The sequence below is a fragment of the Choristoneura fumiferana genome, chromosome 4 (genome assembly GCF_025370935.1).
Source record: "Choristoneura fumiferana chromosome 4, NRCan_CFum_1, whole genome shotgun sequence".
Taxonomy (NCBI): Eukaryota; Metazoa; Arthropoda; class Insecta; order Lepidoptera; family Tortricidae; genus Choristoneura; species Choristoneura fumiferana.
This window is the reverse complement of record NC_133475.1, coordinates 18,162,578-18,188,435: the sequence shown is the minus strand read 5'-3', so window position 1 is coordinate 18,188,435 and position 25,858 is coordinate 18,162,578. Positions and strand designations below refer to the sequence as shown.

The window sequence follows — 25,858 nt, the reverse complement described above, 5'->3', positions numbered from 1 at the left end:
CAGTTTTGAATGTGTCGAGCGCCTCGAGCGGCAGCCAGTGCCCCCAGAGGGCGGTGAGGTTGTCGGAGGGCGGAGGGTCCAGGTGTCCCAGCACCGGGAACACGAAGTGCGACGAGAACGTGCGCCCGAGCAGGTCCGTCATGTTGCGCACGGCAGAGAAGCGCGCGCGCGCGTCGCCGTAGCGCGCCGCTATTATGTCCCTGCAAGAACGTGGAACTTCAGGATCTCTCCAAAACTATCGACGCGGAAGCAGCTTTAGCCAATCAAAAACTCTCTCATCATCATCAGCCTATAGCAGTCCACTGCTGGACATAGGCCTCCCCCAAAGAGCGACATTGCGCCCTGTCCTCGGCTAGACGCATCCAGCTTCTACCAGCAGCCTTTCGCAGATCGTCACTCCACCTGGCCGGCGGGCATCCTACACTACGTTTGCCAAGACGCGGTCTCCACTTAAGAACTCATTTACTCCAGCTAGGTACCACTTCGACTTACTAATTCTCTGAGCTATGTCGATGACCTGACGGGACGTGGTGGCCGAGTGGGTTGACCTATGGCCTCTCAAGCAGAGGATCGTGTGTTCAAACCCCGGCCCGCACCTCTGAGTTTTTCGAAATTCATATGCGACATTACATTTGAAATTTACCACGAAGGAAATGGGAAGTGGGACGTACATGTATATAGGCTGGGATGATGATGTCAATGACCTAAACTCTCTATGTCCACGCAATAAATCGGACGCGTAACGATGTTTATCAACGGGAGTCTTTTCGTTGCGTGGACATAAAGCGTTTTTGGTCGGCTTTAGCTGACGGTAGATGTGGGAAGACCCTTAAAGTTAAACATGAAACTTGAACATTCACTTATAACTAACAGTAACATAGGAAAATACGCAGTTTGTAAATTTGTCGAATGAAACAGCTAAACTGTGGCTAAACAGAGCCAAATATAGAGCCAAACAGTGCCACAATTTTGTACATGATCATTTTAGGAAACGTTCTAGTGAAAGCTCATAAAAAAAATATTATTTACGAAAGCGACGTCGTTGTTTATATATTTATTAGTCAGTAAGTGTTACTAATTTAGATATAAGTCAACGGCTACTAACATAATATTAACGATCTGTACGGCCTGTTTTTTTTTTAATTATTATTATTATATAAACATCGTACGTGACGATTACAGCTATTTTTATGATGGAACCGCTATCCTATAAAACTAGATGTCTCTCCACATTTATCTACTCAGAATCGGCTTAACCCATTCAGTGCCGCTGACGCCGATGGGCGGCAAAGTACGTGATCTGGCGCTCGCTCAAGAATGGGTTAAACCGATAACGTTGCAATTAGGTTTGCGTAGAAGCCATAGCGGGCAGCGCGCTGCTGTAGTGGCCGCATCCTTACCCGGTCCAGAGCACGAACTCGACGTTCTCGGCGTGTCGCGCGCGCATGTGCCTCGCGGCGGACTCCACGAGCGCGTGCGAGCTGTGGCACGCGTAGTCGCCGTAGCGGCCCAGCGCGCGGTGGTGCCCCGAGCTGCCGCGCTCGTCCGCGCGCCGGCACTCTGCCACACAACACGACTGTTAGGTCAGGGTTCCAGCGAGTTCAGGAGGACCCTCACCATAATAATTATTTTTTATTTATGACATATATATTCACAGCTTTACGTCTTGACCAATAGGTACACTGAGAAACTCACTCACATCTTAAAAGTCAAAGTCAAAATATCTATTCGGCCTAACAAACTTATGATTTAAAAAATCTACAGGCGCCTGGAGAAGAATCCGGCAAGACTCGTCTATATTTTTTTTAACAGATTTACAATATTATTAAATGATATGTATACATCACAAGCCCAACAAACACAGTAGGTTTGCTATTTGAAGGGATCGCTAATGCGGATCGGAATTATTTCAAATATCTGCGACCGGACTAGCATCCCGCCAGATATTAATGTCTTCTTGACAATAGATCTGAATTTTATCGGTTCATTTAAATATTTGAAATAAAAAAACTATAGCAAGTCTCCCGAAACGACTATTAGGTTTTAGCCAGTCTGTAAGATAATTTACTATTCCCTGTGTGCCTTTGGCTTATCGACGTTAGTGAAGATCACATATGTTTTCCTTACATACATGATTATTTCAAAATAAAGCGACGGCAGGTTAGGATACCTGTTTCCTAAAAAAAGATCTTAAACTAAGGTACAGTGAGAAACTTTAAAGAGGAACACTAGTTTTCCTGTCATCCATCATCTCGCAAAACATTAATAATTAAAGAGACCCGCCAGCAGGTCGCACTCCGGAGTGGACACCAGCAGCGCCAGGTCGCGTGGCAGCGGCGAGAACCTGTGCGACACGGTGCGAGCCGCAGGCACGGCTAACAGGGAGCGAAACGCGGCCTCAAGGTTATCCTCGGCTCGTCAGGGACAGACGATCTGACTAGCTGCTCAACGAGCTCAGGACAGTCTGCCGCCCCACGCAAGACCCGACCAGTTAAACCGAGAAGGCTTAGATTGCGCCTCACCTCTAATGAGTCAAAGCCTAGAGTGCCAAGTAAGAATTTAGTACGGTATAAATAAAATAATAAAATACAGGTAACATCCATATATTTTTTTGTACAGCGTTCTCAAGAAAGCCTGAACCTTCTCTAACAGCAAGATGTGGGTCGCCTCATATGGGCCAGTGGGTGGTTTTAGCAGGTAACCATTTAATCCTACATAATCCGGGGCTCTTTATAGACGTCGGGTGATCCTGGCCATAATTCACGTAGTTACTACATACAGTATGACTTGAAAGACGTGAGCAGGACAAACCCTACACCCTCAGTATTGATAATAGATCGTTTACGGGTAGGTACAGTCCTATTTAAACCAGTTAGTAAACCCTCACATTTTTATCTGCAGAGTGACCATAAACTTCGTAAATAATATTTTGATCGTTATGCTAGGGCCACATACATCGCGATAACGCGAACATTCGCTTTATCGCGATGTGTGTAGCCGAATATTCGCGAATACTTTGACATTTAAGACGAAGCCGCAGACACATCGCTCCACTATCATTAAACTCGCGCACATCAAAGGCACACCATAAACTATCGATATTTCTTTGTTTGTGAATGTGGCCATGCACAGTGCCGTAGGAGGCCTAAGAAGAAGTTTTATCGCGATTTTTGTGGCTCGTACCTACTCGTATGTCAATTTCAAAATTGTTATTGAATTTGATTTCATACAATTATTGTTTTAATTCGTTTATTTCTGATTATAAATAAAAATTAAATGAAATTAAATCAATTAATACAATTATTTATTAATTATTGTTTTAATCATACATCGCTCAAGCATAAGTGGAACAGATATTCACAAATTGCTTTTCTGTAGTAGTTATTGAATGATAAAGCTCGGTCAAGTTTGCTATGAAAGTTAGAAATTTTGGTGATTTAATAAATGTATCTGGCATAATGTTCCGTAAATCAAGTTACATACTAATATTTAAAATGCGAAAGTAACTCTATACTTTACTCTTACATGCGTAAATCGCTTAACAATCAGTTGTGATGAAATTTGTCGTGGAGATGGTTTGAAATCCCAGACATGGGGCAGGTAGGTTCCTGTAAAACAGCGGTAAACGAATTGATTGCAGACAAAAACGCAGACAGCAGCTATTACTGCTGATTCTATAAATACGTAAGTTTAGATATTTAAATTTTAGTTACTTCATCGCACAAAATCGACCTAATATTTTGGCACACTTTTTTCCACGCACGGTAAAGCTTTGGAATTAGCTTGCAGCACCAGTATGTTCGAACCGGTACAACTTAGGGATCACAGACCTCGTATCGATATAAGGTCTGTGTTAGGGATCTTCAAAAAACGAGTTTGCTCCTCTCTCAAAGGGCCGGCAATACATCCCTAACTCAGCTTAATGTTATGTCTATGGGCGGCGGTGATTGCTTTCTGAATATATAATCTGAATTAAAACATTAGGTAAGTTTTCGGAAGATCACATTATTATAGTTTTCGTGAGAATAGCGAAAAATGACTGAAGATCAATTAGCGGGCAACAGTACCTACATATACCGGGTGTGGTCTGTAATACGAGCAAAAAATTTAAACGTAGATCGTCCTCGTCAAACTAAACAACATTAGTTCAGCGACTTTTAAAAATAATGGAGTTTTTGATATTTCCTTTTTTTCATACAAATTAAATACTGCGTTTAATGTACGCCATCCCATTGCAGAACACAATGTCATGCTACAAACATCAAGCATTTTGCTTTACATTGCTTCTTAGAATACACTTAAAATTGTAATAAAATTAAAAAAAAAATGTTTTTTCAGTTTGACGAGTATGATCTATGTTTTAATTATTTGCTCATATTACAGGCCACACCCGGTATAATAATGAGCAAAGCATCTGCTCATTGAACTAAAAACATAAATACGAGTACATGTGTACAGATCGGCACATGCGTGAAGCCTTCTCTGCTCAGCGTCACCACTTCGCTAATAATTCCCGCTTGCATACATTACGGCAAACGTGGAGCGACAAATATTTGTTTTATGGAAGGAATGCAAATAATAAACCGGGTCACTTGAATGCTGAGGCAGGAAGCTGGTTACACCAAAGGTTTTCAGGGGCAGTGGCAATGATTTTATATAACAATTTCTTGTTTCTTGATACCACCACAATGTTTGCAACTTAATAGATACTTAACATAAGTTATTTAATTTGCACAATGCATTTATTTCACTTGACATGAAATGCAAGTTTAGTATTTGACTTGACTTGATTTTACGTACAGATTAATATTATTGGTATTTGTCAATGTTAGTTTTCTAAAATTTGCTATATTGGTAAAAACTAGCCAAGTCATATGTAAAAGTAGGTAGTTCTAGAAAATTGTATTTCCCTTCGATAATACATTGTCATAGCTTTGATTAGTAAAATAGATAAAAAATAAACAGTCAAACGGTTTTATTTAACGTCATAAATAAAGGTCACTTATAAACTTTAAGTAATATGTACTCTTTGTACCTACGTCTTCTAGTGTCGCCGGTGGAGGAGTACAGCGGGTCGTAGTGGAAGTCCGTGATGTGCCAGAAGTATCCTGCAACAACGAGACACACACGTTAAAAACTAACCACTTTTAGGATTCTTCCAGCAACAGGAACCCTTATAGGATGGGTTCGTAGTCTGTCAAGACCCTTTTTCTTAGGAATAAGACAAGAGGATGTGAGTTGAGATTAGTATCAACGCTGAAAGTGATCGTTAAATATGATGGCTTCATTTTGATGGTGAATCAGAAGTGCATCTGCATCGCTACAGTATCATGGGCCAACTCGGTTGGACAAGAAGACGATGAAGGAGAAGATGTTCGAGCACAACCTTGAGGCAGGTCGGGATTGACTACAAGGGTCTGAGTTTGTTTATCTACTCGCTCAAGTCTATCAGAACCAAAAATTGCTCTTTGAGTTGGAATCTCAGGTACTTGGGTGCCTGCCAAGGACCAACAGATGTTCATGCACTCCGACTTCTGGCCGCTTTAAAACTCGTAAGAAAACCTCAGTGCAAAGGTTTTAAATAAGTATACTGAATGAATACTGTAACGTTTTTAAACTTTACTTACGTGATTCTCACTCATAGTCAAATACCACAAACGGGACTATTATCACGCTATTATTAATCACAAGTCATTACAAGTTTTTAGATTTGATAGGGTGACTAATAAAAGCGAACAAGTGCGGGTAGTTCGTGATACGGTCGGCACTATTAGTGATCAAGTGCGGGTAGTTCGAAGAACTCGCGCTGCTAGGCAGACTTGACACCCCACACTTCAGTAACTCGTGACCACGGCAACTGTAACGTGCCGAAACGTCGAGGTAAATATTACTTGTGCAATAATAGCGTGATAAGTCCCGTTTGTGGTATTTTGACTATGATACTGTACTGCTGTACCTTAACACCCTGTACTTACGTTTAAAAGTATTCTAACAAATAAAAGAATTCTATTCTATACTATCCCTATTATGTAATCAGCCCTATTTATTACCCTGTTCCTAGAACTGCAGGCCACGGAGCCGCCCTTCTTCTCGCCTAATTAACTGCTCGTTTGCACGTGAAATTGCTCTGCACTAATTATTGGGCTCAAGACTGTCAACTGGGCAGTCAAGTTCTGTGACATGTTGCGTGCCTTGTCGCTCTCTTGAGTAAAAGGTGAGTAAGTAAAATAAGTAAAGTATACGGGGCAATTTAGAGGACGTGCGTCAAGACCAACTAACCAACAATAGTAGATATTGTCGTGCCTGGAAGTAGGCAATTGCTGGCTGAGTATGAGTATTAAACGGACGAGCTCGCGAGTCCGTTTAACTAATACGAAGCCAGCAATTGCTATTCCAGCCGAGACTAATATAAAGCTTTTCTCAAAAATGGTGAATAATTCTGAAATAGAATAAACTTTTTCTCAAAATATATTGTAAAATTTAATTTTATTCCAATATTTTCTTATGCTTTCCCGCCTTTTTTCATTAAAAATAAACTGCAGGTGTATTTTCCACCGAAACACCACAAGCTATATCACACCCAATACAAAAAGTCCGGAGTTCCAACAAAATATCTGATACCGGCCATTACACTTGGCTGTATGTAACGACTTGTGCCAATATTGCCATGGCCTTTTTAACTTTAAAAAAAATGTGACTGATTGCAGGCGCGCTAATTCATTATTGTCGAGCTAGCGTGCCTGCAATCGTTTTAACTTTTTAATTTTTCGCTGACCATAAACTATGCACTTCACCTTCTGATATGTAAAGAATAATGTCAACTTTTACGGTCATTTTTGAGAAAAGTTAATTATAGGCTAGAGCTTCGTAGCAGGATCGACTGCTCCTACATAGTAGGGTAGGTACACTTCAGTGGGTTGCACCGACCTGCTACCATAGTTATGTGATGAACCTCATAATTTTCCATTTGTGTGCGTAGTATCTTGTTACTAAATATGGTTTTAAATATTACCTGTATTACTACCAAAAATGTGTCAATGTTGTATCGCGCATCGCGGCATCACTTCATGGTCCCATGGCAGTCCAGAATGGCAACGAGGGAACTCGTGAGGTTATAAGCGGGTATCCCCCTCGTGGATGAGCCCCACATAACCTCTGTTTATCCAAACTGATAACAGTTTCGAAAATGTGCCTTATGTATAAACATACACATCATTAACATAAAAACATCATAAAAAAAGTATTAAATCTTCGTCTTCTCGTAGGTACTTCACTCAAATATACATGTAATGTTGGTAATGTTTATTCGTAGAAGCAACACGTTCACCGTTTAGTCGTGCTTCCTGTTATTAAATTTTGTTATTAAATTACAAGGAAGAAACGAAGAGCCGCGGCGAGTGGTGACTCGCAAGCGTCATACTACTGTGGCGACACCCCTGCCACATATTGTGTGATCAGCATTTTAGCTAACCACGCGGGGCCCGCGGCCAACGGACGCCAGTCGGTACACAACCACCTTACTTGCCACGCGCCTACCAACGCGCCCCGACTCCCGCCTGGTTAGCCCGCCTTCTGAACTTTTCTTATAACATACATGTGTGTTATTAAAGAATATTAGCTACCTACTTTGTTCATCTCTTCCATCCCAGCACGCAACCCGAACTATAGCCATTGCCAGTAAAAGGTAGTTAAAGTGGTGACCCCGTTTTCGAACACGTGCTAACTAGATTCGTTTGTGAGCTAACCAGGCGGTTAAATTCAGTGAAACCACAAAGTGACCTCAGAAGTAAAAGCCTCAACAGTCGAGCAGTCAGACCACCGAACTGCTATCTGATAGCGGCAAAAGCAAGATAGCACCGTTCCGGACCAATCTTACACAAACACATATCGTTACATCAGCAAATATTTTCGCCGAACGTCGTCTCATTCCTAGAAGCCATCACAACCGCCAAAGCGTGTGGTTAAAGGATGTTATATATTGCCGCCGGACATCGTGTCATTTGAAATCCATCTTGAAGCCATCACAGCCGCCAAAGCGTGTGGTTAGAGGATCTTCATTGCACCGTCGAGTGTCGTCGCAGGGAGTCATGCCATTACACGCAGAGGTCGCTCATGAAGTCATTACAGCCGCAAAGGCGTATGGCATGAAGACTTTCTCGTCAGAGCATGATCAAGCGGGACCTACAAGCGCCGCATTCCAGCCCAGTCACGTTGCATAGCAGTGGAGCAGCGTCAGCGCGGGCACAGAGCGATCATATTACAAACGTCGTAAACATGAGCGCAGCGTCGATTTATTTGCATCAGCATTACCGTAACAATATAAGAGTACAGTCAGTCATGAAAAGAGGTTACAAGTTGTCAATTGTTTTTATTTTTGGCTAAGTTTTTTTTTTGTGTATACATTTTATTTTTCTCAAAAAAGGGGGGGGAGTGATGTGGCGACACCCCTGCCACATATTGTGTGATCAGCATTTTAGCTAACCACGCGGGGCCCGCGGCCAACGGACGCCAGTCGGTACACAACCACCTTACTTGCCACGCGCCTACCAACGCGCCCCGACTCCCGCCTGGTTAGCCCGCCTTCTGAACTTTTCTTATAACATACATGTGTGTTATTAAAGAATATTAGCTACCTACTTTGTTCATCTCTTCCATCCCAGCACGCAACCCGAACTATAGACATTGCCAGTAAAAGGTAGTTAAACTACCATATTTTTTTCGTTCGGGACAATTCACACCAATTGACCTAGTCCCAAAGTAAGCTTAGCAAAGCAACGGATAAATATAATTATAAAGATAGATACATACTTAAATACATATTAAACACCCAAGACCCGAGAACAAACATTCGTATTTTTCATACAAATATCTGCCCCGACACGGGAATCGAACCCGGGACCTCAAGCTTCGTAGTCAGGTTCTCTAACCACTAGGCCATCTGGTCGTCAAATCTTGTAGTCTGACAGCTGGTAGAAATTTTTATGTACGTATTGAGGCAGCTTTAAAAATTGCCTAGAAGCACTTTATAACGTGCCTAATGTGGTGGGACACTGTAAATTAGTTAAGAATATTCTTGAAATCTAAATAAATAAATAATAAATAAACAATATCGATCATAGACACACAGACCTGTTTGAGCGGTGGCTTAACGATGCTTGAATTTTCCTAACATGCATTTTTTGCGAAGAAAATGTTCTTGAGGCAAGTTGAGTTATTAACATCTTTATTAGTTTATATCTTAGACGTGAATAAATAAACAGGGCATGTAATATACTCAGGTCTAAACATCATTTATTACATATTGTTCTAACTGTATATTTTAGGCACGTTGAGATTTCAATACTTTAAGTAGGTATATAGAATAATGGGAAAGTTTTCGAAGAATATGTTTATCGCTATCTCGCGGGAACTATACGATTTTTCGCGATTAAAGTTAACCTATGTCCGTCTCAGGGTGCACGCCTGCTACATGAGGGGTATCACGATATTTCTTGCAAGTCTAAACTCGGCGAAGTCTACTCAAAACTTGCTCTACTCCCCCTTCATTTAATATTAGGCACTCACAAAAAGCCACAGAGAAAACGCACAAAACGGCCGCATTCACTCATTGTGTCTTATCATTTACAGCACTACACTTCCCGCGGCATGAGCCATTGCACAAATATAAAATTCCTTAAACAATCCCACTTTTTCGAGCCAACATTACCCATTAGGGCGCCGCTTGTAATAAATTAAGACAGTTTAATCCGGCAGCAATACAAATCTCTTGTCTAATTTATTTCGCGAGTCGAATTCTGTGGGATCTAACTTTTCGTACTTGGGTGCGTGGAGGTAAAGCGTCTGGATGTGTTAATACCGACGCGTAATAAAGTACCTACCTACTATTTTTTGTGAAATAGGGAAGGGCAACTTATATAGACATGCATCGACATCTGTATATACTGCAAGTTTCTTACATCAAAACGGCGCACAAACTTGGTTCACAGCGCGGATTTGTGAACCTTTCACTATAGTTTGTTGACGTCCGTGACAGGGGTTGTGTCAAAGTAACATGGATGATTGATGCGTCACGCGTTTAGTTCCAAACATGAACATCATAACGTCATAAGCAGAGTAATTTGCATTTACTGAGAAACAGCACTGTGTAAATCTATGTAGGTAAACACATATTTCAAACTTCAAAAACAAACTCTCACTTCAAGCATTTAAACATAATCATATTTTAGCCAAATAGTTAGGAATCACTTTTAAGAAGTGGGGAATCTGTTCCACTCCTATGACCAATGTGGAAAATATGTGTCGGGGAGTGGGCCGCGCCTCTTCCAGCGCGCTACGGGGCACGTTCAAAGCGACGTGTTCATCAGGCCGCGCTCATTAATCACACGTTTTTGCCGCGTCCCGGGCAAACGCAAACTCCGGCAAATTCCCAGAACCGGGAACCTGCGTCGGTACGTTATTTTGTTTAATAAAGCAATGAATTTCTGAGATCGGAACCAATACGTGTTTGATGTGTATCAATCGTCGTAAAATAAAAATGTTACCTTCACCACGTTCAAAATATACTTCGAGTCGCTTGCGGGGTTCTTCTCGACTCGACAGTGGTTTTTCCAAACCGGCGAGATTTTTTTTTGACATTTTGAAGAACTTAAAAAAAGTGAAGTCGGCAAGCGTGGCGTAGGACGCCCTTAGACTAGGTGGAGCGATGATCTTCGCAGGGTAGCTGGCAGTAAATGGATGAGAGTGACCGAGGATCGTGCTCAGTGGCGTGCAATTGGAGAGGCCTATGTCCAGCAGTGGGCTAAGATAAGCCGATGATGATGATTTAATATGAATGGTGATGATGATGACGAAAAGTGAATCACCAATATAAATTTATCAAACCTGCTCACAAAATTTAATTCGATTTGGTGGAGAAATGCGCCCCATACAGGTAGAGTCGTTCACGATGACGCGTGCCGTGGTTCTTATTACAATGTCATTAATATCTAATTTTGTCAAAATCACGCGTCTTCGTGGATGGCATTAGGTTTACAGAAGTACAACGGACAGCCGCTCGAGAAACATTTTAGGCCATGCAGGCTATAACAGAGATGCTTCATCCGCACTTCGCGCTCGCTCGTTTAATTAACTGTTTGTTCAGAAGTTACTTTGAAAATATAGGTAAAATTCCAACAAAAACAAGCTGTAACAAACGTGTCAAGTCATTCAGATGATTTGCTTATATAAGAAGGAGTGAAATCTCATGAACAGTCAAACGTTGAAGATAATACAGAGTCATTATTTGGGAGTTGTGAGCAGGATCACTCCTACTGGATTCAGTTGCTTAAGACACTGTCGCATTATTATTAGTGAGATTAACGTTTATTTTTGAAGTGTTGAAAACAAAAGTATTAACTTATTTACTACTCGACGTAACTGCATGGTCACTCTGTAATTAAAGATTGATTGATTAATTAGAGATTGTGAACGATCCATTATCAGTTACGAGAGTCGGGTTGGTCCCGCTCGCGCTTAAGTCTTCCGAATCACTCAGTAAGTAAGAAAAAAAAACTTACTGCTTAAATCTAATCTGTTGTAGGATTCCATATGATTTGTATCAAAATAAAACCAAGGTTATGTTCAATGAACATGTAAGTCCGGAACCAATTTCAGTTCAAGGCATTGTTCTCGAAGTGGTTAAAGAGTATGTTTACCTGGGGCAAACTATGCAATCAGGTAAAAACAACTTCGAGAAAGAGGCCAACAGAAGAATACTATTATGGGAAACTGCGTCGAGTCTTCACATGGCCAATTCCACAGAGTCTAAAAACGAAAGTCTTCAATCAGTGCGTCCTACCCGTCATGACATACGGTGCCGGCCGAAACATGGACGCTCACGGTAGGGCTGGTCCACAAGTTTAAAGTTGCTCAACGTGCTATTGAAAGGGCTATGCTCGGAGTTTCTCTGAAAGATCGAACTCGTAACGAAGTGATCCGACAGAGAACCAAAGTTATCGACATAGCCCACCGCATTAGCACGCTGAAGTGGCAATGGGCCAGCCATATAACCCGAAGAACCGATAACCGTTGGGGTAGACGAATTTTTTAGTGGAGACCACGGATCAGCAAACGTAGCATAGGACGTCCTCAGACTCGGTGGAGCGATGATCTTCGCAAGGCGGCTGGCAAGAGCTGGATGAGAGTGGCCGAGGATCGTGCTCTGTGGCGTGCCATGGGAGCGGCCTATGTCCAGCAGTGGACGAATATAGGCTGATGATGATGTATCAAAATATTGTAGGAGTCGCCGTAACCATTTTGCACTGCTAATTTTATTAGTTTGAATTGATATCAACAACGGCGTTCGACTAGATTTCTGACCTATTTTCAAATGTAAACTTCTACACATCGTCGATAGGGATAGGTATATACATTTGATTCATTCCGCGTTTGCCGCAGCTATCACTCTCGAAACGCAAAAAAATACCGTGTTGAGATCCGTTTGTGAGGCGCAGGGGGGGGGGCTTCAGCGGTCGGGGGTCGCGGCGCGCTCTACTTCCTTTGAACGGGAAATGTAATGGTGTTATGATACTCGGCGGAAGATTGCGTTGAAAGTCAACGCAACGAGTAGGTAAGCTACGAGTTTTTAAATTTTACTCCGCGACACTTGTGAGGCGGCTACGTCTATGCTTTACATCTTCATTTTCATGAGGGCCCGGTCGTAAGTATAATTACCTGGAGGAGGTCTGCCAACGCTTCGTCTTTCGGTTAGTGATCGCCAGTCGTAGACTTTTATCCCTTTTTAGGGTTTCGGAGCCAAAATAGCAAAAACGGAACCCTTATAGTTTCGCCATGTCTGTCTGTCCGTCCGTCCGCGGCTGTGCTCAGGGACTATCAATGCTAGAAAGCTGTAATTTTGCACAGATATAAATGTAAACAATGCCGACAAAATGGTACAAAAAAAATTTTTTTAAGGGTACATCCCATATACGTAAAGTGGGGGTGATTTTTTTTTTCTCATCCAGCCCTATAGTGTGGGGTATCGTTGGATAGGTCTTTTAAAACCATTAGGGGTTTTCTAAGACGATTTTTCGATTCAGTGATTTTTTTGCGAAATATTCAACTTTAAAGGGAAAATTTTCATTAAAATCGGGCGTCCCCCCCCCCTCTAAAATCTAAACCGGTAGGTGGAAAAATTTGAAAAAAATCAGAATGGTAGTAAGTAGGTATATCAAACTTTCAAGGAAAACTATAACGGCTAAGTTTGCTTGATAATTATTATTTGTAGTTTATGAGTAAATAGCAGCCTAAGGTATAAAATATACCTAAACTTAGAAGATTCCGTATAAAATACGAAATCCTTAGAAAAATATTACTTAAGGGCAATGGAACCCTATTTTGGGCGTATCCGACACGCTCTTGGCCGGTTTTTTTACCTTGACTTACTAACCCTATAGTGTGGGGTATCGTTGGATAAGTCTTTAAACACCATTGTGGGGGTTTCCGAGAAGATTTTTGCATTCATTGATCTGTTTGCAAAATATTAAACTTTAAAGTGCAAATTTTCATTAAAATTGAGCGTCTTCTCTAAAATCTGAACTGTGGGGTGGAAACATTTGTAAAAAAATCAGGATGGTTATAAATATATCAAATTTACAAGGAAAATTATAAACAGGCCAAGGTATAGAATATACCTAAACTTGGATTTCGTACACAACATGAAATCCTTAGAAAAATATTATTTGATTTTTTCCCCAATAATTTAACAAAACCTTCACAATTTGCATGTAGCTAAAATTAAGCCAATTCGATACATGAGCCCCGTGAAATTGATTCGTATTCAGGGAAACTCCCACGTATAATTAAATATCCAGGATGATCATGAAAAATAACATTAAGAAACAAAGCACGCCCCGAATTCGTTAACTCCCGCTAAGAATTGAAGGAAAATAAATTGTCTTCCTGTGAATAAGTAAGGGCTATAAAAAGTTTATTATGCTCAGATTCAGCTGCTACATGAGGCTGCGCGTTCGGAGCTGAGTGGTGAACATAATACACATTTTATGTGGAATTGTATCAAAATATGAGCGGCAAAACAAAGTGTTATAGAACAGTTTAAAATGGCAAGAAAAGTCGTGCAAGTTGTATTACATTGCGGCTTTCGATTGGCCACATCAAACTTGTACGCTTTACGGCCTTGCAATGCAATCTAACTTGTAAAAATGTTTTTTTAGAGTACAGTCAAGTGCAAAAAAAGTCTCTATTCGAACCACTCAAAATATGTTACTATGGCCTTATTGCGTCGGAATAATAACAGTCTGTGGTACTTATTTTTGAAACTTTGATTAAGTTCATATTTTTACACTTGACTGTACCTCCCAGACGTAAAGTGGGGGTGATTTTTTTTTCTCGTCCAACCTTTTAGTGTGGGGTATCGTTGGATAGGTATTTTAAAACCAAACCAACCACCTCTAAAATCTAAACCGGTGGGTGGAAAAATTTGAAAAAAATCAGGATGGTAGTAAGTATATCATGATTTGAGTAAGATTGTGATTTGGGACCATTTCGTGCATACATAAAACTATTTTTTTCTTATCTTATTTTTTTTTTATTCATTGTTCTTATGTTTGTCACGAATAAATGTTTCTTTCTTCTTTCTTTCTTTCTATCAAACTTACAAGGTAAACTATAACGATTAAGTTTTGAGAATTATTAGTAGTTTAGGAGTAAATAGCAGCCTAAGGTATAAAATATATCTAAATTTGGAATATTCCGTACAAAATACGAAATCCTTAGAATACTTATAACTTATTTTTTTCGTAATGGCTACGAAACTCTATTTCGGGCATGTCCGACACGCTCTTGGCCGGTTTTTAGAATTTGTTTGCTAAACTAAACTTGAAATTTACTATAATTTCGGTTGATTTAAAAAAAACAATGAACACCGTAGACAGATACACAATTTGTCATATTTTTCAGCAGTTTCGATTTTCAATAAAACGTCCCCTCTTTTGATCTCTTCGGGGGTTAATTATAAAAACCGCTTTAGAAGAACTAAGAGTTAGTTTTATTCTGAATCCTTTTTAAGGAGTCACGGGGTTTGATGCCCAGGAGCGTGACATCTGCGGGCGACGACCACTATCCTCGTGGAACGTAATTTATGTAAACTGTACGTTTTATTATCTTTGAAACAGCTGAATTTCGTACTAAAAGCACGGATTTCATACCGAGCTGGGATGAAAATTTATCTTTCTCAGGAAGATGAATTGCTACCGAATTTGTTTTTGTTATACAAGAAAATAAAGTGCGTTGAGTTTTGTGGGTGCTCTACGGCGTAAGCTGCTACGCGTGTAATGCTACGCGGCAAATGTTCAAATAACCACTAATAACTGCTAATAATCTGAGATGGTAAGTAATCATTTACAGTTGGTCAAATTTAAACCACAATGCTTTTAAAATTTGTGTATTTCTAGCTAATGCCCGCAGTTTCGCACAGATGGGAAACAAAATGCTCATTCTGTGGATTCTAACAAATATACCGTCTTTTTAAAACTCTATGATTCAAGGAATATGTGGCTCCAATGATTCAGGCTTTGCGTTGAATGTCTGTCAGTCAATCAAACCCATTATTCTTTTGTAGACGTAAACCAATGAAGACAATGAAGACAAATGATTGCCTAGGTTAGGCTAGTGAAACTACAGGAAAAGTAAACCAGTAGTTTACAATCAATCAATCAATTCTTCTCTCTCTCTCTCTCTCTCTCTCTCTCTCTCTCCCTCTCGTAGTTTACAAATCAATAACACTCTATTAATTACTTAGTTTATTAGATTTGCTTTACTAACTACTATTTCTCTATCTTTATAATTCCACCTACCTTATTTAACTTTCTCACCCTAGTGTCCTGGCAGCTGGGCAAATACCTCTTTCCTTGACCTTCACAACTCGCGGTTTGTCGCAATGTCAGATCAATCTTTTACATACACGTTTAAATCGACTTAACTTATGTACATTATGAATAATAAATATCATGGGACACTTGACACCAATTGACCTAGTTCCAAACTAAGCAAAGCTTGTTCTGTGGATATTAGGCAACGGATAAACATACTTATAAAGACAAATACATACTTACTCATAAATAGATATTAAACATCCAAGACTCAAGAACAAACATGCGTATTATTCGTACAAATATCTGCCCCGGCCGGGAATCGAATCCGAGACCTCAAGCTTCGTAGTCAGGTTGTCTAACCACTTGGCCATCCGGTCGTCAATTATTTAAAAGAAATGTTTTGTTTATGTCTATTAACAAACAGCTAATAAGAGCCAAGCACAATAAGAATCGCTGGCGTTATTTCCCCTCGGAATCCGCCCGCATTCCAGAACACGTAACACACGAAATCTGAAATCTCATTTCTCCGGTCAAATTTTAATAAAAAGACCCGCCGCAAAGAGGCATCGGGGTCGTTGAACTGATTAGGAGAGAGTGGCACATCTCATTTTAATAAATTTCAATGAAATATGTATCTCCTGTCGGTTTAAATAATGGCCGACGCTCGCTTGAATACTAAGAATAAATCACGCCGTTTTTTAATGTTAGGGAGACTTGTAAGGAAAGTGATTTTCTTACAAAGGGATCTGACATAAATATGATTTCTGCTCTCTGGCTTTGTGTTGGAATTACGATTTCGGAGCTCTGTTACCTATTGTGCCGAGTGCCGGCTCCGGGAGCGTTGGAAACGGAAAGTATTTAACAGTTTTTAATTTAATGGTACTTAAATTACGTTATAAATATTTGATAGGTGAGGTACTTTTGATTATTTCTATGAGCTTCCGATGTTGCTGCATGGATCATGACCTCGAACAGACTCACTCGTATGTTGTGGCTTTACATTTGTATTTATGCAGCAGGTCAATTGAAGTTCCGGGATTTAACTAAAATTAATATCAAACCTGTCATCAAATCTCTTTGATTTGGCGGCTGGTTTGTCATTAATAAAAATAAAAGTAACTTGGTGCAACTCACGCTCAGAGCGGTTTTAAAAATACGGTCCTAACTATTTGTAACGGAACTATACAAATCCCTAGTTCTGCAAACACTCCTGACCGTATTTTCACGGATTCGGAAAGGAAAACATCGTGAGGAAACCTGCACCAACCTGCGTAGCAATTCAACGGTGCGTGTGAAGTTCCCAATGCGCACTGGGCCCGCGTGGGAACTATGACCCAAGACCTGTTGTTCTGAGAGGAGGCCTGCGTCCAGCAGTGGGACGTATGTAGGCTGGGTTGGAACGGAAGTAGTGCGAAACCGCTCTTAGTCAAGTTTAAAGATTTTACCGCGTGGAAATAGCGAGATAAAAAGTACTGTTTATGCTATTATTCTAGAATCAGTCTTCTTATTCCATATAAATTTGAACCCGCGATCCTCTGCTTGAGAGGCCATAATAATAATAATAATTAATAATTAAAAGCTGTTTATTTAAATAAAAAAATACACGTCCATTTCATTAATTTAGTATTCTTAATTAATAGGATTGTTGCAGTCAAACAAGTCAAGTCATAGGTTAAAAGACTGGTAGCCTACCACGGTGTAAAGCATCACTGTCACAGTGCCTTAATTGCCTAAACCCTAGCGCTCTCTTATGCTTAGCTGCTGCTGTTCATGCGTACCTGAGAGTCCCAAGTATACCTATGGTTAATCAATCAGGCTTTGTTTCACACCTCCTGATATTAATGGTGGCCAGCGCCGGCGGGTAATTTGTTAGAGAAACCGCTTTTTGTCGGCGAAACAAATGGACTCCACTCGGAATGTGTAGTTTTACGGGTGCTCTCTGAACTGGGAACAGTTATTGTACTGATTGGTGACTAGCTTTTACCCGCGACTTCACAAAAATTGATCGCTTAAGATAGGTTACATGAGAATAGAAAGAGAAAGAAAAAAAACAGACGATATGTTTCTTGGGTTTTAATTATTTAATTAGAATCTGTAGGCAGTGTTAAACACAACGCCGTTGCTTGGTCTCTATGAACTACTTATATGCCTGTTGTGTCACTTCACAGATAATTAGACAAACTTTATGTATAAAGTAAGAACCAACGTTTTCTACGGAAGCACATAGCTTCAAAGTTCTGTAGAAATAGAAATAAAACGTCAATTATTAAAATTACTAAAATGCTTAAAAACAGGTAATCCGAAAATTTCAGAACAGACTAATTTCGTACTATGTGTTACTACAATAGCGCCTTTAGAGTCGACACGCGTAGAAATTACTCCGCGCACTACAATATCGTTGCGGCTTGCGAACAATCTAGAATAGGGTGCGTGAATACACTTTGCACCAGCAAAATGGCTACCAATTATGGAGCCGAAGTCGCAAGCTAGCGTGCTAGTAGCACCCGTCCCTCATGCACCGGAGCAGATAAAAAGGGACGGGCTGAACGTGCGTGCCCGCGTAATGACCGCTTGATTGATGAACATATCCACGTGGAAGTTTTCCAATTATACTTATTGTGCCCTTAATCAAGGGCCCGAGAAATTGGTTCGGAGTTTTATATTGTGGGGATGGAAATAAACGGCCGAGTAGCTACTGAGTTTATGGAGTTAGCCTCTCATTCACACAAGTTAACAAACCTTTTAAGCTGAAATGTTTGTACTTTTTTGGAAAGCTAAAACCCAGTCCGTGTACTGTACATACACGTAACTTTTCAGGACAGCTGTTCTATACGCCTTCGGATTTACGAGTCATATTCGCTTACGTGAGCGAAACATGCCAACTTAGTTCGTGGAAGGGTTTGGGTGAAGGACATTGACACTTTTTTCAAATGTGTAAAATTAATGACGCAATTAATATGCTTAACATTAAAATCGTTAACTTGTCGAAAGATGCAAACCTGCGTACAATCAGCAGACAGCTACAGATTTGTTTCACAGCGCAATCCCAAGCCAAAAGCCGAGCCTTTCATATCCATCTTTTCTTAATTTAAACTTCAGAAGCAAACCAATTTGGACAAAATAACAAAGAGCAACTCGCATAAGCGCGAACGGCGCATAAATTGTAATTGTGAGAGGCTCATCAATCAGCGCCCTCAGCGGTGGCCTGTGATTAGCAGCCCTAAATTATCTGCCCGCGTGTGTGGGGGCTTACACTACGGAAATTGTTATAATAGCTGTTTGTTTATAAAGGTTTGGGTCTTTCACACGTTATGGCAATTTATTCTTCAATTTGAATTTCCTCCTGTTTGTTAAAATCTGCTTAGTTTTGTTTGAGCCACTATTAAGTAAGCTACGAGTAGACATGCGGGACTCGCCGATTATTTGTTGAATAGCAGGTAGTGTGTGAACCACGGCGACCCAGAGTTTTGACCTATGGCCTCTCAACTCGTGTTTTCGAACTCACACTCCTGAGGTTTTCGTAACTTAAGCCAAGCTTAGATTTGCAAGAAAAATCGTGCAAGTTGCATTACATTGCGGCGCTCGATTGACTACTACAAGCTCGTTCTCTTTACGGCCTCGCAATGTAATGCAACTTGCACGATTTTTCTTTCAACTCTAAACTCGGCTTCATGTGCGAAATCACATTTGAATTTCAACACGAGTGAAGAGTTTCACCGTAGTGAAGGACATCATCGTGAGGATTTACACCTGCGAAATGCAATGATAATTGTGATAAATTATTACCCGTAGGTAGGTAAGTATACTCGTGATCATGATTCAGCTCATAAAAGGTAATCAAAGTAGAACTTACGGGACGTAGACATCCCGTAACAAATATATCGAGTATAAAAATATTGTAAACTCAAACAAAATTGAAAATGTAATTCTCTAATGAAATTATGCATAGTGTGAAAGTCCCTGTCCTCTGATGTCAGTACAACATCGCGCTCTAATTAGGTCGTCACAAAATACTACTTACTCGTACTCCAAAGCTCCTTAATTAGTGAATTGATTAACATAACTAATATAAACGGAGACATCACGCTCAATGCAAACATCGAACACAATCGGGTAACCACAAGCTTTGCGATAACAGCCGCTTAACTATATTGTATAGGATTGAATATTGACTGAATTTAGACTGGCACCGATTGATTTTGAACAAGAATTTATAAGTTCGGGGATTTGGAATACGGCAATTCGCCGAAGAGTCCACAAAGCTCGAAGAGATAACTATTGGGTAACTTATAATTAAAAGGCAGTTTTTGGTGGCAGGATACTAGTCACAATGTAAGCACAGCCAACAAAAAGTACAGTCAGCAAAGAAAAGCTTGTATTAAAAATGTATTTTGTACCAAAAACTATGAGTTTTCGAAATATGTGCGAAATTACATTTAAAATTTAACACGAGCTTTATGGCAAAGGAAAACATCGTGAGAAAAGCTGCACACCTATAAATCAATTCAATGGTGTGTATGAAGTTCCCAATCCACACTGGGCACGTGTGGGAACTGCGGCCCAAGCCATCTCATTCTGAGAGGAGGCTTGTGCCCAGCAGTGGAAACTCTGTTGCTTGTGTAAATGAAGCAAGAAGTGCCACGTCACTTTCAGTCGGTTGTCATTTGATTCACTACAGAGCAAAGCATCGTTGAAGGTTTTTTTTATTTTTTTTATTTTATTTAGTTCTTAAATACTTGTGTTATATTTAACTTTTACTACTTACTTTCTTTTCGCGAACGTCATTTTGATATAACTACAATACAATACAATACAAATATTATTTATTGCACACCATACAAATCAGTACAACAAATTTATATTTATATAATTATGGGAAATGGAAAATAGTTTTTGTTTTTTTCGTTACATTTCATTTTAACCAAAACTTATTATAAACAACGTAATGGCTGCTCCCATTATAGTTGCAAAGCTGCAAAGTTTTTATTTGCTATCGTAATTACCTTGTTTCGGGCATGATTTTAAGTGCTGAATTGTTAGTTTTATTACTCTTTAGTTACCAAGCCATGTCTTTGTTTTGAAGAATAAAGATTATATCTATTTATCTATCTATCTATCAAAATGCTGCTTGTAAATTAGAACGAAACTACGTTTGTATGGGGACGCGAACTAGCGGGGGACTCTTTATGACAAACACAATCCTCGCCACGCACACTCAAACATCTCTGGTGTCAACGCAGCTTTGATGACGTCTGCTGATTTATTCACATCTTTTTCAGCAACGATTTTAAAATTATTCCGATAATCCGCTCATGTCGGGAATAATCATAAAATAAATAACCTTAAATGCGCGTGTCTGCGCGCGATATCAAATTCCTGTTCGTTTTTTAATAGGTTGAACGTTTTGATTAATATCGTCGGGGTGATGGGCGCCTGACCTGGTCTCTGTGAGGGATCACCACAAAACCAGGTAAATGGTTATGCTTTATGACTTATGAGCTTATGAATATAAAGAAAAGTACAGAAATAAAAAATTAAAATTTATCTACTAAGTTTAAAACAATCGACCTATTTATGTTTTTTTTTTCGTCCTCCACCTCCACAAGAAGGTTCTTTAGCTCTGAATCCACTTCAGTCTCCGTTTAGGCTTCCGTCACAATAAACCATAGCTTTAAGTCGTTAATATTTATTGCCACTTGATATTATAAAAGTAAGGATTATATTATCATGGACAGGGATATTTATTTGGAAATAATTCCGATCCGCATTGGTGATCCCTTCAAATAGCGAACCTACTGAGTTAAAAATAAAGTTGTGTTAAATACTTGTGATGTATATAGTATACACATCATTTAATAATATTGTAAATCTGTTTAAAAAAATATACCTCGTTGAGTTTCTTGCCGGATTCTTCTCAACAGATTCTTTTCCGAACCGGTGGTAGATTTTTTGACATTCATAAGTGCTTGTTATAGCCTAAATTGAATAAAGATATTTTGACTTTGACTTTGACTTTGATACTTACTTGTCGTAGACTTTGCTGAGAAAAAGGTCTTTGAGAGATTATACGGAAGTGACCTTATAAGAGTTCCTTTTTCCTATTGAGGTTACGAAACCAAGATAGAATTCTAGTGAAAAGACGATGATATACAATTATGTTTGGTTATTTGGAGTCTTTTTTTATTTTTTATTTAAACTCTAAATTTGTTACTTTTACGGTCATTCCGTAAAGCCATATCGAAAATACAAACTGAGACATGGATGCACAGAAAAACCAGAAAAAGAGACCAGCGCTGGGAATCGCACCCAGGTCCTCAGCATTCCGTGCTGTGTGCCATACCCCTACACCACCACTGGACAGGAGTACAGACACGAATTTCTACTATGCACACATAATATATCAGGTTGCTTTTGCTACTACGCTACTTAAGCAGCAGCACTAGCGACATCTATGTTTCGCTCTCATCGAGAGACGTAACACCCTTTCGGAACTAACCGCTCACCCAACAAGAGATGTAATACCGATACAGTTTTGTTTGTTTGTTTTGTGTAATGGTTGTGTAGGAGTATTGCACGCAGCATGGAATGCTGAGGACCTGGGTTCGATTCCCAGCGCTGGTCTCTTTTTCTGGTTTTTCTGTGCATCCATGTCTCAGTTTGTATTTTCGAGATGATATACAAGGTGTGCGGGGTGCGGTCAAAGACAACAAATACAAATCTATTTATTCACTTGAGAAGCGGTTACATCAGTTGTTTATACAGTAATAGAAGAATTCGTACAGCGCTCTCATGCAAATGTTTATGTAAAATTTATATAATAATACATAAATAAATAAATATTGACGATAATATTTATTTACTGAAATGCGTCACAAAAAACTCATTATAATTAATGCCTACAAAAGACGCTTAACTTATCCAAATCAACGGTAATTCAAACAGAAAACGTACTCCAAACTCTATTTGTAGAGCTACAGACAATCTACATGTCAACATAAAATTACGGTCAATTTTGTGAACAAAGAAACAAAACTGTATCGGTATTATATTCGACATCAATAAGCGATATATAGCTTTTTTATAATAGTTATTTGTGTCACAAGGGAGCAAAATGGTGTATTTACGGCGAGGGCGTAAATTGAATCCAGAATGTAGCGGAGGATTCTACAATAGGATTTCTAAAGTAGAATCCTGAGCGTAATGAGGGATTCAAGTGTTAACGCCTAAGATAAAAATAATAATTATAATAATAATTTTGCTCCCGAATGGCTCATGCAACTTTTCACACAGAGCATTAAAAAACTTGAAAAAAAATGTTCAATATTATTAAAGAACATATTAATATTATATTAGCATAGAAAATGGCGTGGCTTTACAATTATCAACTTCAAAAAATGGCATTTGCAATAAAACACTTAGAACAGCCTTGAACAGAAAAGTTGCACTTTGCTCCCTCTCGTCAGGGAGGAAAAGTTACTTTTCTGAAGGAGAGATGTGTAAAAATGTTTTTGGGCTCTCCTAAGATGTGGCATTTTGTCTTTTACGCCAATTGACTCTAAAGGTCACTCACTATCACTAGATGGCGTTAGCATCGTGGGGTCCGTTTGACGTTGCAGTCTCGCTTGCGTGCGATTGGCTCATTTAAATGCGAGTGTTAAACCAATCACAAATGTAACGCCAATATCAAAGTAAGTTGTCACAATACTAGCACCAAATAGCTTGTCCAAGATACCCTCATGCATCGCTAACTACTGAACACCGGCTAATCTTCAACCTTGACACTGGTGAAATCATTAATAGTGTCGACGAAGCTATATTTAAAACAATAGGAGTTAGTACGCTCGTAAGCATTATTATGTACACTCATAATGACTTTGGTTGTGGACGTGATTACTTGTAGGCTATAATCTATTCTGTGACGTGATTTAACGTTGACAATGAGAAACGCAACGACACAGCCACGGTGAACTCATGGACGATCATTATCCCAGCCTATATACGTCCCAATGTTGAAAAATTCAGGTGGTCGGCACCAAAGCTGAGAGTTTATACGTTTCGACACAATATTCATCAATAAAAAATAATTGCACCGAAGTGTTTCAATTGTTTCCTTAGGGCTTTTGCACAACCGTTTTCAATAGATTTTTTTCCAGAAGCTTCTGAGCAAAAACGTGTTAAATATTTATGTGCCCTCGTACCTCGATGGGGCGCGTTTCGTGGCCATTGTTTAGTATTCGCGGGTCGCGCGGCCGCTGGCATGCGCCCGCCGGCGCTGCTGCCGGCACGTCCGCCGCCGACCTTCACATTCATCGACCACTACATGGCACCTAATCCGAACACCTCTACGCAGCACTGACTCCACAAAACCGAACCAGTTAGAATGAACCACAGTGAAAATCGAATTCACCTGTACTGTAAATTTGTTGATATAATGTGCCGCCGCGTGGACCTTGGCGATACGCCGTAAGGGGTGTTTTGGTTTGGTGGCGGCCAAATTGTCGCGCGCGTAACATAAAGCTGATTGTTTATTGGGGTACCGCCAGGAAATCAAGTCGCCGGTACATGCTGCCGTTACCGTAAACAAAACGAACAGATGCTATTAAGCGCGAGGGGGCTGTATTGTCGTCATAAAACGAATGGCATTGGTCACCGCCACAGGTCACTTGATGCATCGGAATCAAAAGGACACGATATTCACGACAGTGTAATGTGCTGAAAATTTTTAATGAATTTAAGTGAGTGGCTTTGAGATGTTTTAAGATTTACATAAAATATATCAATATTAAACAATCAAATTTAATATAGGTTATATATATTACTTCTGAGATACATTGTTTTCATGCGATGGCCAAGTCAATCTATTTATTTAAAACATAAAAGATTTTTAATATCGATGATATAGAAGATGTTGTTAAGTAGGCTAGCTAATTACGTAATAACCTAAGACAAAAGGACCCTTAAGTAGGGACTGAATAAATTAATCGACTTCGTATTACACCCCGCCGTGGTGGCCGAGTGGTTTGACCTATGGTCTCTCAAGCAGAGGATCGTGGGTTCAAATCCCGGCTCGCACCTCTGAGTTTTTCGGAATTCATGTGCGAAATTACATTTTAAATTTACCACGAGCTTTACGGTGAAGTAAAACATCGTGAGGAAACCTGCACAAACCTGCGAATCAATTCAATGGTGTGTGTAAAGTTCCCAATCCCCACTGGGCCCGCGTGGGAACTACGGCCCGAGCCCTCTCATTCCTGTGCCCAGCAGTGGGACGTATATAGGCTGGGATGAGTATTACATGGATCTCACAACTTTTTACGGTAGAAGAACTGAAATGCGCGACTTGTTTTGTTAGTTAGTATGTTTTGATGGCAAATTATATTCCCCCGAGAAATACAATTTCTTTGTACTCGTATGTGGTGATTTCGCAGTAATAGAAGGAAATGGAAAAAGAGGAAGGCTAAAGATAGTGTATTTTGATCAGAAAAGAAGAAACTAGGTACTTTGTGTCAGAAGATGAAAAAAAACTATACCTACTGACAAGAACAGACCAAAGGAAACAGATAAGAGTCTTACTGTTCAATATTAATGTAGATTTCGTATGTAATTTTTGCGAAGATTGTGCTTGAAGCAAATTCTATGGATATTAATCTGAAATATTGTTTTTTACTAATAAGTTAGTCCAAAGACAAATAGTCACAATCAATCGAGTACCTGTACATAATTTACAGCGTATCAAATAAATAGGGTCTTAATCAGCAAGTCAAAGATCAATCCAACGTCACGGAGCGCCTAGGCATGCACCAAACAGATCCTCCATTATTTATCCGCAGCCCAAATCACGTGTTTTATACGGTACGCAGTTCACGGGGCGAATCCTTCGAGGACCATGCATAAGTAAACAGTACGAGTACCTCTGGCTACCTGCAGCCGTATTCGGAATGAGCTGGCTAAAGCACTACTTACTAGCGCTGACTTTGCGCTTGGTTGTG

At 39.9% G+C, this 25,858-nt stretch overlaps 1 protein-coding gene across 1 annotated transcript in view; it reads right to left on the bottom strand.

Moving 5' to 3' along the window:
* Nucleotides 1–25,858, bottom strand: part of LOC141427580 (acid sphingomyelinase-like phosphodiesterase 3b) — an 85,373-nt gene that overhangs the window by 28,204 nt on the left and 31,311 nt on the right. The window contains exons 3-5 of the mRNA XM_074087161.1: nucleotides 5,040–5,108; nucleotides 1,401–1,560; nucleotides 1–200 (exon numbers count right to left, since the gene is read on the bottom strand). Of these exons, the coding sequence (XP_073943262.1) occupies nucleotides 1–200; nucleotides 1,401–1,560; nucleotides 5,040–5,108 (429 nt within the window). The remainder of the gene's footprint in view (nucleotides 201–1,400; nucleotides 1,561–5,039; nucleotides 5,109–25,858) is intronic.